Raw genomic sequence first — 14148 nt, forward strand, 5'->3', positions numbered from 1 at the left:
TAAAGGTAAAGATGAATAGGAATAGGAAGAGGAAGATGAAGGTGAAAATTGATGAGAAGTTACCAAAACTTGTATCAGTAAGGAAAGGCAACTAATCTGTCTTTCACAGTACTTTGCACCCTTTCACGGTTGCTCTGCCATATTTATCCTGCAATATTTTCCACCAATCAGCCAATCGATTTGCACACTCGCATTTTCCTAAGTGAAAATGTATGCACCTCACATCAGCGGCGACAACTTATTGCTGCCATCAACACAAGTTTTCTTTCCAACTGCAACGAATTCATAATCACACATTTGTATGTTTGAATGTTTGATTTTCTCAATGAAAGTAAGCCAGTGATTGTCGAYAAACTATCAGCACACAGTGCAACAACTGTGGCAAGTGACGTGATCTCAAGYGAGACGCGTTGAGTGAAACATGTTGCCAATCGGATTTGCCAAAAAGATGCACGTATTTCACATATTTCTTGTAAATTTTGAATTCATACCAATTGCAGAGAAAAACACACACACATATACAGTATATACATACAAGTATGTTTGCGAAAATTTCACCAATTAAAACTGCCCACATCGAAGTGAGTCAATAAAATAAGAAAAGCCGAAAAAGCGCATTTAAATTCAATTGAAATTGGAAGCGAATGTGGCGCACAGCACTGTAGGCCCAGCAGGCAACAAAGAAAAACGGACGGAGATTACTTGCCTTATGGTAAAAAGGTTGCTGCCACTTTGCGCGCTGCACTGCTGATGATTTGTTCGCTTGTCGAAGAAAACGTGAAAAATTAGAACAGAAAAACTCGCAAACATTTCTCACGCTCCATTGCCGCAGGCTACTTGAATTTCCTCGGCAGCACGTTGCCGCTGCACCACTCTCTTCGACCACCTTTTTTTGCGCCAGCCAGCCAAGGCGCGTAGTCACGGGCTCCTCTTGAGTTATGTGAAAACGTGACATTTTCCTTGCTACTGGACAAAATTGATGCCGCTGCGCAGCCTCTGCTGTCGTCACTAACTTACAATACTYACAATATTGCCCGGCTGTGGGCTGCAGGCAAGCGCAACGACTGCTGTTGTCTGCTGCTCTTGTCTACTTAGACTGGCTTACCGTTGGCAATCGCGTTCTATTTCGCTGTTTTCAATKTTATTATTGTTATTGCTATTGTAGTACTTACTTCGTGCTTGTTTGGAAATTGTGCGGTTTTGTWGTTGCTCCGTTTTTGTTGTTTGCACATTATTGTCATCGTATGGCACAATTTCTTCCTGCCACAGCACTCAAGTAAATTAAATCACTTGAGCGCCGCGTTGTTGCTGTTGCTGTTGGTGTTGGTGTCGCTGCGAGTTACTAGTTACATATCGGTTCACCTCATTCGCCGGCTCATTTCGATTAAATCAAAATGACTTAATTAATTTCTGCCAATGCAGACGTTAGTCTTTCTCGCCGCAGAAGGAAAAAACAACAACATGCACCTTCTATATTTGTGCAGTTTACATATTTCTCTGGGCATGTAATGGCTGCCAGTTCTCATGGTCGTTTTGCCCGGTGACGCGAAAGAAAGTTCCATGTGGCAGAGAGCGAATTCCCATTGAATTTGGAGCGACTCGCTTTTCATTCGATGGAGTTCAATCGTTCCGTGGCTTTTGCTGCTTAGCTAGACACTGCCAATTTCACACACATATACACTCATATGTATGTGTGTAGTAATGTATTTTGCATGTGCGCTGCTTATAGACGGACACATGTGAATAAAGTTGTTCGAAATTGAGCTTTAGCCTTTGACTTACTTGCAAATTTAAAAAGTGTTCTTCGAAACGTAAATATCACTTTTATTGACGCACTGAGTTGGTTGACTTAGGCATTATACGATGTATACACGCATAGATGGACGARTGTTGAAATTAGTTTTGAATCCTGGTAATACCGTGGTTATTCTGTCATCCCAAATAAAGCATAGAATACAATTTGGAACTAACAAAATCAGCAAACGAAATCCATTCCAAATTCTTGCCAGCAGGGAAGTCTTTCTCTCGACGAACAAAGACAAGAAGAGTTGCAAGTTTTCGAGACAAAGATACTGCGAAAGACTCATGGTTTTTTACGCGTTTTCCACGGCGAATATCGCAGTACCGGGAAGCAGAGGAAGAGGAAGAGCTCCACTCCGTTGGAATGACCAGGTGGAGGAGGACCTGGCTTCGCTTGGAATCCAATCCAATTAGCGCCACTTTGAGAAAAGAAGAAACGCCTGGCGCGCTGTTGTTAACTCGGCTATAATCGCGTAAGCGGTGTCTGCGCCAGTAAAGAAGAAGAAGAAGACGAATTTAGTGACAGAAGATCCTTAGAATACAAGTTAAAATCTTTAACACAGACATTAGTGTTCCAGGTGCAAATGTTGCGAAGGAATCGGTTTGTGAATGTTTGTAGCTCCGATGACAGGGGCAGCGAGATTCCATGCTTCGCAGCCATATAGATGTGTGGACCTCACATTGGAGTTTAATTTTTCTATTTTATTTTTTTTTATTTATTTATTAAGTATATGAACATTACGACGGGTAATGTRCGAGGAGCTCCAGACCGCACTGAGAGCGCCGAAAGCTTGCTGACCTTCTTTTTACGGTTGATGATGTTTCCTTCCATCCTCCATATGCAGATACTGCTCTCTACCATCGACTTGGAATTCTAAATATATGTGATGTTGCCACGCATTTTCTTGGTTTTGACTTTATAAATTCCGAAACCTACTTCGCTGAGTATCTTGAACCATTACTAGTATTTTAACCATGTCAGCAAGAATCCGTCCATTTAGACCCCAAATAACCGAAATATATTACTAGTTTTTGTGGAACGGAGCAAGTAGCAAGCAAACTACCGTCCAATCTRTCAACAAACCGCCTCTGATTCAGATTAGAGTTATTCCTTTGGAATTTTGASCGAAAGCATAAAATCAAAATCCAAAATATACAGTTAAAAATGCCGTTTTTATTAAAATTTTAATAACAACATTTTCAAAATTGTAAGAACTTCAACATGCTTGTCTGCTGCCGAAGCGCTTTAGGCTAATGGCGCTTTCATGGTCGCCAGAGGAAAYTCTTCATACGCACCCTCCTCTTCGCACGGATAATTTATGTGGCTCCATTAAAAGTGCTGCAATATAGTACCAAAGTTGCACAGATGCAACATGCAACTCTATCTTGCTACACATGTATTTAATTTGTGTTGTGTAGAACATCCACAACATTAATGGCTGTTTGTAGGCATGAAAAGAGCTGCGTCTTCTGCGACCCCAAATCTAGCCACTACAGCAGGGACCCTCGGAGAATTGCGACACGACAGCTAGTTGCTAATTCTGAATACCTGTAATGACGTACAAGGTGTTATTTATGGCCTAATAAAGCACAAGCATGTGAAAAGGAAATGTTTACCAACGTCATAGTCGAAGAGGAACAACATTGTTTGTCAAAGCCATGAACAACAACGAATACGCAAGRGAGCAGTGGGCACTGATGGAGGAAAGTGAAGACAATATCTAGTCTGCAGTTAGGTTGTGTTTAAGTTAGAAGCTCTGATTTTATAGTGAATTCTGCACATTTAGCTGAAAGATGTGACTGTTTCTGCTGAAATTCTTTYGTYGGTTGAACTCGGTYCAMCATTTCTATWTRCTTCCACTTGTCGAATAAAGCCGAAGTGTCTCCTCACAGGTCAATTATTCGATTTCTATATCCTTACTCAATAAGTGAGAAAGTTTCCTAACAAAGACCCTAAAATCGATCTGCTCATACACTTTCCTATCGTATTTGAAAACTTTGACTTCATTTATATAATAGAAATATCTCTACGCTCTCGTATCTAAAYCTTCCGTTTTTTACCTACTGCCTGTTCTACGCAAAGCTGCACGATGCTGGGTTCTTGCAACCAGGCCTAACCTTCAGAATTGCAGAACAAAAATGAAATTGAGAAGAAATCGAAATGGAAATGAGTTGGAAGAAATATAAGATTATTTGCATATTTATGAGCAAATATAGAAACTATTGAATAAGATGAGGAACTAAAAGACACAGCTCGGCCGCGCAAATGCCATCGATACAGGTACGCCCGAAGCTGCGGTCAGCAATYTACCACAATGCAAAGGATGCCACCTCTGCCGGCTACACGACTTCCTGACTGGCATGCACTGCCAGCTGCTGCTGCAGGCACACGCAACCACAGCCTATACACCTCTTCACGTGCATGTGTGTKTTCATGTGAGTTCGTCTATTTTACGCTTTACGCACTTGGCACGGCTTCAGAGCCCTGTTCTTGCGAGCCGAAAGCGGTGTGTTGCAGCAACAGCACATGTGTCGTCATGTTGCGTTTTTATTGCGGTGGCAATGAATAACAAATACTATATATCGGACACGCCCTACCTGTGTCTTGCATTGCGGCGTGTTGTTGCAGGCTTTGTAGCCCAACACTGCTGACGCTCCTCGCCCGTCTCTTCACGCCACTAGCAAGCGATTTTATGTTGAGACAAATTAAAAATACGTAAATGYATGAGCTGATGGCAGCAAAGCGCTGGCAGTCGCTCCAGCACGTAAGCAATCAAACAAGGAGTAGTTGTAATTGCAGCTGAAAGCGTGGAGATTAATATGGATGTGTGTGTGTGCGAACGCGGAGCGTGTATTTCCGCCACTAATATGCAAATGTCTTGCCTGTTGAATATTCTCAATTGATTTCAATTTACTTTTTAGTTGCTTGCACAATTCACACARCGATGCTTGGGATGTTTGGGAYGATATTTGWACACGCAGTSKWATATACATATATATATATATATGTATGATTATATTTCTTATACATGTAGTATATTGTTACGCCAGATGCGTTGTTGTTCATCTGTTTGTGCTCGTAGCTGCATTTTATTGCATAATTTTCTACATTTTTATGAGCACATAACAAGGAGACCCATAAAATACGTCTGTTGCCCACGGGCCGCTGTGATGTAAGCCTTGTGCTCCGCCTGAGTAGTTTCAGCATAATTTTCATTCGATTGTTGTACTTTACTCAACGACTGGCCAGCCATAATTGAAGAATCACTAATTGCTAGGGAATGCATAAATTTAAGCTGCAGAGGATTTCCATGCCTTCCTCCCATATACTAATTTTTTATTAGGGTCGCTATAAGAATGATTTTTCGGTAATACAAATTCACAAAATGATATCTGTATGAAGCGATAGAGTCAAAGGAACTTCTCTTACATTCTGCATTCAAACTTTTTAGATACTCTCCAGCACACGAAGATAACAGGATAGTAAAAAAARCCTTAAACTTTCGTAGATCAACGGTTATACTATATATGAGAAAAATGTTGACCGAACATTTGGGCTTACGAAAGGTGTGTGCACGATTTGTTCCGCTCAAATTGCCTGACGACGAAAAACTGCTCAGAATCCAACATTCGAAAAACATCATTAAAGAAGTCAAAAATCACATTTCAACCATTAACCACTCCCCGTATTCATCAAGTGCATTTGCTCATGAAAGCAAAGCGTTATGCAGACGTAGAGGCAATTCAAAAGGCCTGCACCGGCATACTGGCGGCCATACCGGCCAACGAGCTAAAGCACTCGTTCGAAATGATTTTGGACCCTGCAAAAAGCTGTATTGAAGCAGAAGGAGKCCATTTTGAATAAAATAAATTGTTTTTGCCCAAAAAAAAAAACATTTTTTTTTGTGTGTTTTTTTTTGAAGTCCTCTTTTCTTTGGAACCTTGYATAACTCATAATCTAATCGAAATACTGGACACAATCATTCTCAAAATATGGAAAGGTAGAAATTTGTCCTCCAATTCTATTAACTAAATATAACTTCAATCACATCAAAGCACTGCGGTACACATTCTGGGGGAAAAATAATCAGAGAAATGTATACCTATTACACGCATATTGGTTAGTCGAAAAAGTCTTTTCGTATATCTAATCAAACAATCAGTTTAATATATTTTTAAYAATGAACWTGAACGAACAAAATATGTACCATTTTGGTCGACCACTTTTTGTCATTTTTYCGCCAGAGACATTATTATTCCATCAGGGTAAAACTTTTCTGATTTCTCGACGAAAAACTGCGTCAAGTAATTTTTACAGGCTTCTCGTAAAGCGAACTTTACTCCATTAAGGGAGTTCCGCATTGACCAAAACAAATTATAGTCCGATAGTGCAAGGTCTACGCTATATGGTGGATACATCAAAACTTCCCAGCCAAGCTCTTTCAGTTTTGCCAAGTCATSAAAGATATGTAAGGTCGAGTGTTGTCCTGATGAACGACGAAGCATTTTCTGTTGATCAGTCCTCGTCGTTTTCTCGATTGCTTGCTTCAAATTCACCTTTCTAACACTATGGGATGATACATTGTGATTGGTAGAACTGGAGATATACGTCTGACACGACATCTATTGACAAAATACGAAAAKACTTCTTCGACTACCATATAATAACACWTCCTCATTCAAAGCATATAAACCAAAAGTTGTGGCATCGAGTCCTGCCACAGGAATATTCTCTTTTTCTCGCTTATTCCGCATTTGAACTAATTATTCCTATTTTTATCTTTTACAGATATCAGCCTTAACCTAACCTGGCGTGTGGCACATAACCAGTTCGTTGTACCGATTACTTACGTACCACTGTACCTAGAATTTAGCGGCTGAGTGTATCGCGACGAAGCCGAATGCAGTATCTCACTTACGCACTGCAAACATCCTCACGTTTCCTCACAACGTCCGCACCCACAACCAACACAAACACCGCCTTCAACAACAATAACAACAACTACACTAACCCGCCCACAAACAGAGCGATCAGGGCACAATCCAACAACAACACAGACTTAAATTTTCCTAACCAAAATCCCAACAACAACAGCAATAATCGCCAACAGCCGAGAATCACCACGACGAACTACATCTCAGGCACTTCGCGTCGCAGTAGCAACAATTCAGCAGCGATAGCAGCCGCAACAACAAAAGTATCGTTTGCGCAGAGCGAAGTCATTCACAACTACCAAACAACATCCACCACAACAACACTACCATCAATTCATAGCACTTGTCACGAGTGCAGCTGCAGCGACGCAACAACATTCGGAACAACCAGCGCAGCAGAAGAAACAGCTGCCGCCGCGCCGCCAGCCGCAACAGTAGCGCCATCAGCGACAACGGTGCCGCAGCGCGAATGAAATTTACTCACGATTAATGTTAGCATTGCGCGCAACAAACTGCTTTCATTCTTCAATCGCGACATGGCCGCAACGGATGGCCAAATAATACTGGCCGCCTCCCGCTTCGGTGACACCGAACCGCCGGTGTACCTGCGCGAGTTCTCCAAACAGCGATTGCCCGCGGTCGCAAAAATYGTCAAGGGACAACATCAGAACCTTGGTGTGCCCACACTGTCRGCGCCCTCTCTTCAGAGTACGGCACTTTTCCTGAGCGCCGGCAAAAGGTATCAGATACTCGCACAGCCGATCAAAATCAAAGAGGGACGCAAGACGACAAATGTCGGTGCAAAGGTGCTCATACCGGAAACCTATCCCGGTTACTTTGAGCTACTCAGCGAAGATGGCCGTTCAACGCGTTGCATCGATTCGGTGCTCGAGCTTTCGAAGCGACGCAATTTACGCGTTCTCGTGCGTGAGACGTTCCGKTGCACSCAGATGAATCGCACCATTCACGCGGGCGAACTGCTGACRACGATGAACGACAATGGCAAGTACTTGCAATGCAAAAATATAAAAGACGAGATCATCAATTTGCCACTCGATACCAAAGCGAAATTCTCACCGATCGCCAAGGAGGACAGCATTAGCGGGGTGCATACGGTGAAGAATCTACTACTCAAACGGATGCCAGTCATTGTGAGGTAAGTCGTCTAGGAGTTTGAAATTAAAGATTTCTGAGAAATCACGGAACTTACTTTTRTAGACCTTAAATCATATAATCCTTTTGCGCTGCACCACAAACTCGAGTTCATTGAGGTTTGGTGTTCATTGAWTAGTATTCTTAATCTTTATGCTTACTTTTATTTACCGGTCTTTAAATATCTGACGGCGTTCTCCTATTCAAAGCAAATTATTTTAGACTCTGAACCCCCCAACGAAACTTGAGAGTTTTTCATAAACACAGTCCATAAAMTCCATCCAGTGGTGTAACGCAAATGTACTGTTATTGTAATATTAATTTATTTTCAGACTTGTCCATGGTAGTGCTCCYAAAGGTCTGAAGCAACCCTTCGTACCAGAGCTGCGTCTGCTCGGCTGTGTCGAAATCGATCGTATATTTGCGCTGCCCATGCAGAAGGATCACGATTTGGTGCCAGTACCGCTCAATGTAAAGATTAAGTTGCAGCGCGCACGCAACATGGAGCAGTTGGAGCACTTCATAGAGTATACCAGATTCCTCGAGAAGGCGCAGCGTCTGTTGTCGGATGCACGAGATCGCCTGCAAATAGTTGATCTTAAGTTGTCGGAGAAGGAGAAGAAAGACTCCAAGTTCAGTAGTCGCAACAAATTACCCGTGGTTATGTTGCCATCGGCCGCTGTCACCGGCGGTCTTATGGAGAACGGCTATGTGCTACGTAAGAGCGCCAGCTGTGATGCATATGGCAAGGGTATCGGTGGGGCAGGGGGGGTACTTACAAGCGCCGAAATCGCCGAAGAGTATAACGAAATCGATCACATTTACGATTACGTCCGCGGYTTGACGCCACTCTCCAAAGGGTTGTCGCGTTTTGAGCCGATCTGCGAAACGCCGACTATCAAGTCGCATCACACCGACAGTAGCGGCAATTATTGCAGTCTCATACGTGTGGGTGCGCACGCGAGCAACAGCAATAATAACAATAACAATAGCAACAGCTTAAATGCCAGCAGCGGCAGCAACATAAATCACAGCGGTGGCGGTGGCGGTGCCGGTGCCGGTAGCGGCAATAATCTTAACAGCAATAACAACAACTACAGTAGTTTAGAGTCAGTCAAGCAGACGACGAACACCAACACGAATAGCAGTCACAATAGCAGCAATCACAGCCACAATAACAATCACAACAACACTGGCGGCAGTGGCGGTAGTGTTGGTGGCAACCATCACCATCACCACCATCATCAGAGCCACAGYCATAGTCATCATCACAACCACCCACACCCACACCCACACCCGCACGCGCACCCACATGCCCATCAGCCAGGCAGTGGAGCCATGGTTAACCACTACCACCATAACCATGTTCAAGAGGACATCAAGCCAGTGCCACCGCCCATTGAAACTATACCGGGCAAGAAGTTGCCTGAAAAGCGGCAACGTCCCACATTACCAAAGCTTTATCTGAAGAACACGAACAGTGCGGGCACCACAGCAACTGCGGCCGCGGCGGCCAGTCATCATAATCAACATCATCACTCGGCGCAGACGCAACACGCTCACACTGGCAACTCGACAGCAGCAGTGGTGAATGCCACAGCGGCAGCGGTGGCAGCGCATCATGTCCATCATTACCACAGCAAAGTGCTGACACCTAGCAACAGTAATAACAACAGTGGTTCTCATGCCGCAAATGGACCACTTAGTGCCGGTATTATGGGGGCCAGTAAGGAATGCATTCTGGAGCCACAGTCACCACTCTTTCATATCAGGTAAAAAGGCGGAAAAGGCGGAGCCGAATGTACATTAAATAAATTAACTTTCATAAGAAACAAAGCTCCATGCTTTTTTATAAATATACATTAAGGCTCCCTCAGCGCATTAATCCAAACCCGAAAAACGTTTATTTTAACCCACAGGTACAAGAGCCTCAGCAGCTTGCAGTTGACGCCCGAAAACACCTCCATTGCCGTCACACCGATCTCAAGTAACCCCAAAGGTAATCAGTCAACCGCWATACCACCGGATGTGGTACTCAAATGCAACAGCATTCTCAACCACCAGTCGCATCACGCGCACAACCTACCACCACCGCCGCCGCCACCACTCAGCAAAAGCGCCAGCACTGCCGGCGGCTTAGCAGCTGTAGCCGGCCTCGGCATGGGCCTGGGTRTGGGTGTCATACACCATAATCCACGCGAAGGTACACTCGACTCGTCGCGCAGCGGCGGRCGKACCTCTGGCGATTCCAACAAGTTGCCCGAAAAGAAGACGCGTCGCCTGTCGCGTCCGCGTAGTCTATCGAATTTAGTCTGGGATCTGCGGCCATCCAAAGAGAAGTCAAAAAAGAAATTATATATACATCACTTCGATCACCGCCAACAGGCGACACTATATTTGTAGTCAGGTGGCGGGAGGGTTGCAGCGGTGCGCTACTGGAAAATGGCGGGACAAGTGGTCGAAGAAATTGCCATACATAGACTTTAAATAAGATCTTTCGTAGAAATATKGGGCATAGCTATTTTGAATACTTTAAGTTTGCGGTGGAATGAAGACAGTACCAATGAAAGATGAATGATGTTGCCATCACTTTAGAAACCTAAACAACCATTTGAACGGAATTTTAATGCATTATCTTAAGGTGAGTGGAATTCACGCGATTAATTTTTGAGCTTAGTATTAGAAGATAGGTAAGCCTTTAGGAAATAGTACCGCTGCTGCCAATTCGCACGGTTTTGCAGAAATCTTTTCTTTATTTACAGCAAATTTTCAGCTGTTATCCCTTCCCTTCCTTTCCCTTCATTTATYTTCTTACTGCCTTAGATAGTTGCCAAGTACCGTCCCATTAATTCTAAGTCTACCATTTACCTTATTGATTGGCTGTTRCTCCAGAGGGCACCCAAGTCATTAGAGGCTATTTAAATTAAGCAATCACAGCCAAGTCCTCTTCGAACACAAGACAAGAGACAATCACGCAAAGTAAATGAACGAGCGTGGCATTAGAGAAATGWGCGGAAAACAAATCAGTGCACTATTTGCTATAATTGAAGTAATATTGTTGCTGCAACATTTAGAGGAAAACAAATTGAATCGTGTCTGCAAGTCTCGATTTTCCATTTTCGCAGCRCAGTGACTGTCTGACGCCAACGCATCCTCCTATGCGGCGCGCCAGTCGGCRCCTTTCAATATTCGCTTTGATGACATTAGCCGTTGCTCCCAAAGTTTGTTCTGGCCTTTGCTGCTTTGCCAACATTGCACCTCGTTTGTTTGCCGTTTAGGCGAACACCTTCGTGTGCCGAGCTCAGAAGGATTTCAGTTCGGTTATATGTGCCATGCGTACTATAAAAGCAGCTTCAGAAACATTCCTCTTTCTGAGTAATTTCTGCTTACTATTTCCAATTGCGATTGTGTAATTTATCAGCTAATGAGYTCGTATACTCTCGTTTCGCTTTCCAGCTTTTGTTATGTACCCTAAGTGGAATAAAGGAAGGAGCTGTTCTTAGGCCTAGGTAGTTATTAAATATCGTAGTTAAGCTCAACAGATCTAAAACGTGGTACGGATAACGCGAAAAAGTTGCAGGCCTTACTGAGTCCTGATAAAACATGCGATTTCTGGTGGTTTTCAAGGCGTTTGAAAGAATATTGTCGCTGTAATTAGTATACATATATTTTTCTATATCTCAGCAGCTATACATAAACCATGGTTTTAGTAAAAAAGCTTTACTTTCATAGTAGTTGATATGAAAGTCCGATTTAGTATTTGACAGATAATATTTCAAATAGATATTTATAGAATTTGATTGAAATTCTTTTTTTTATTTCTTCTACTTTCAGCTTCTGATCCGATATCTTCGTCCAGTTAGAAACCACGATTGGAACACCAGCGCTAGTGTCAATTTCCGATCTTACGCGGAACCACTAAAAACTTTAAACGTCAAAGATGAAATGCACAAACCTAGAAATTAGACATTTAAACACATTTATTGAGAAATGGAGTAAGAAGAGAACAAATATCTTATAAACTTAGTAGAGAAAGCTTTAAAACTATTTTTTCTCAATTAATTAGATTGTGCCTTTTATTAGCAATTAAAATCCTTTTAAATAACAAATTTTAATAAAGTTAAAAGCTTATTGGAAATATTGTGGCAAGACCCCCAGCATACATTTGTATGTATGAACAATTAGTTAAGGTGTTTGGCTCACTTTTGGCACTTTCTTAAAGAAACTAATATACAAAAGCCAACTATTAAGTTTTTGAAACCCTCAAAACTACGAAAAAATATTTGAAAAATATAAAATTTTTGATATTTTTCCCAAAATATTTTTGATCATGTGAGATCCCAAAAAAATATTTAAAAAAACCAGAAACATAAGAGTTTGCAACAAACGCACAAAGAACGCCGAAAGGTGAAAACTGGAAGCAAAACAAGTCAGTGCTGTGCTGGCTTCGCACTGAATCTTGAGAAGATTCCTTGCGAGGCCCGCCCAGACACTAAGGGACGCCATAAGTAGATAACAAAGAAAACAATTAAACAATAAAATAAAAGTGAAAGTGGAAGTGGAAGCAGTCTGAGATAAACTGCATTGAATATGAGTTAAAGTAAACAAAATATGCAACAACAACACTTCAAGTCTTTAAAATTGTGATTTTAATTTTATGTCAAAAAAATGTACGTAGAAGCATGCGAGAGTGCGCAGAGTCGGCATTGGCGGATTTTGTTGTGTTCGAATCCGCGCGCGAGACCAGCCAGCCGGCGACGTTATAATAATCTATAAATTAAGTGCATCATCTTATTACATTTTACTTGTTTATTACTCATGCATACTTGCAGTCGCATTTGTGTCCCAGTAGTTTTATGTACGCTAAGTTAATTTACATTTTATATTTATACGTTAAATGCTTTTGTCAGTCACGTGTGCTTTTGAACAGTGCGGAGTCGGAGGCGCAAACTCCTCAGCATTTTCAAAAGTGATTAGTTTAATGAATAAAGAATTTATGCAAAACACAGGGCGGGAAGTGTGTGTGTGTGGGTATGTAGTAGCCGCTGAGCGTTGAGTAAGCGCACTCAGCTTCGACTCCCCACGGGCGCTGTCGGCTGCTGCACATTCAGCCGCACGGAACAACCAACAACGCAACTAACTTTTGCCTTGTGAATGTGCAGCGCTTAGGATAGACACACATGCACACATATTTGCTCAGACTCAGCTGTTCAATTGAATCCGCTACACATACCGTTATAACTTCAGCACGTTAAATAGTAGAATGAGAACAGTCAGAGCACTGATCGTTAGTAATTGATAGTTGTCTAGCTAAAGCTCAAAACTCAATTATTACAAATGTCGGCAAAACTAAAAATAGTTACAATAACAAAAACACACGAAAATAAACATAAATGAACAGCAAACCAACAACTACTGCCGCAAAAAGTGCAAGCGTTTTTAARCAAAAAATCGTAAAATAAATCAAGTTAAATTTAAATCCTACTCAAATATTACAACAACCACACACTCAGTTACATACTTACAGTTATGTAGCAAGTTAAGTAAATAATAAAGATATTAGTAGAGAATGCAAAAACACACAATTTCACTACAAAAACATTGGCTTACTAGACAACAAAGGCAAAATATTATTGCAAATGTCGAGAATTTTAAATTACAGCAAAAACAAGCGACATTCCGCAGGCCTCAAGTTGCATATAAATTACTATAGTACTTATATCTCAATACATAGCTTATATACATATATGTAAATGTTGCGTGTGTACATTTCGTCGATTGTTTCTTCATTTAGTTTAGTCTCTTTTAGTTTAGTTTTAAATAATGAATGAAACTTGTAACTGTATTAGTCGATAAATATGCATTTTAGTACTTTATGTCCAGTAAAGATTGTGTCGCGTAAATAAAAAATATATGAAAAATAAAATKTGTGTGTTTTAATTCCTTTTTTCGKTTTGGACTCACGGCTGCCAAGGGATGCGCCAAACGCTTCGGTTGTTCAGGAGGTAAGTTTAATTATTCTTCTTCTTCTTTACTGGCGTAGACACCGCTTACGCGGTTATAGCCGAGCTAACTACATCTCTCCAACGCAGTGGAACTCTTCCTTTTCCTCCGCTTTCCCCGGCGGGAACTGCGTTTTCGTCCTTTCTGGCGACATGACCTACGCTGGCTAACCTTTTTTTCGAAAACTCGTAACGTCGACTCATCAGGTTTTGTCATCGTCAATGCCTCTGCCCCATATAGGAGGATGGGAGTCATTAT

At 41.9% G+C, this 14148-nt stretch overlaps 1 protein-coding gene across 6 annotated transcripts in view; it reads left to right on the forward strand.

Moving 5' to 3' along the window:
* LOC108968730 overlaps positions 1–13282 on the forward strand; it is a 171272-nt gene extending 157990 nt beyond the window's left edge. For all 6 annotated transcript variants that reach the window (XM_018932929.1, XM_018932926.1, XM_018932930.1 and 3 more), the window contains 4 exons: positions 6590–7891; positions 8220–9659; positions 9807–10528; positions 11722–13282. In XM_018932929.1, the coding sequence (XP_018788474.1) occupies positions 7272–7891; positions 8220–9659; positions 9807–10290 (2544 nt within the window). In that variant the 5' untranslated portion in view covers positions 6590–7271 and the 3' untranslated portion in view covers positions 10291–10528; positions 11722–13282. The remainder of the gene's footprint in view (positions 1–6589; positions 7892–8219; positions 9660–9806; positions 10529–11721) is intronic.
* The last annotated feature ends 866 nt before the right edge of the window (positions 13283–14148 follow it).

The sequence above is a fragment of the Bactrocera latifrons genome, unplaced genomic scaffold (genome assembly GCF_001853355.1).
Source record: "Bactrocera latifrons isolate USDA-ARS-PBARC rearing strain unplaced genomic scaffold, ASM185335v1 scaffold_227, whole genome shotgun sequence".
NCBI classification, from domain to species: domain Eukaryota; kingdom Metazoa; phylum Arthropoda; class Insecta; order Diptera; family Tephritidae; genus Bactrocera; species Bactrocera latifrons.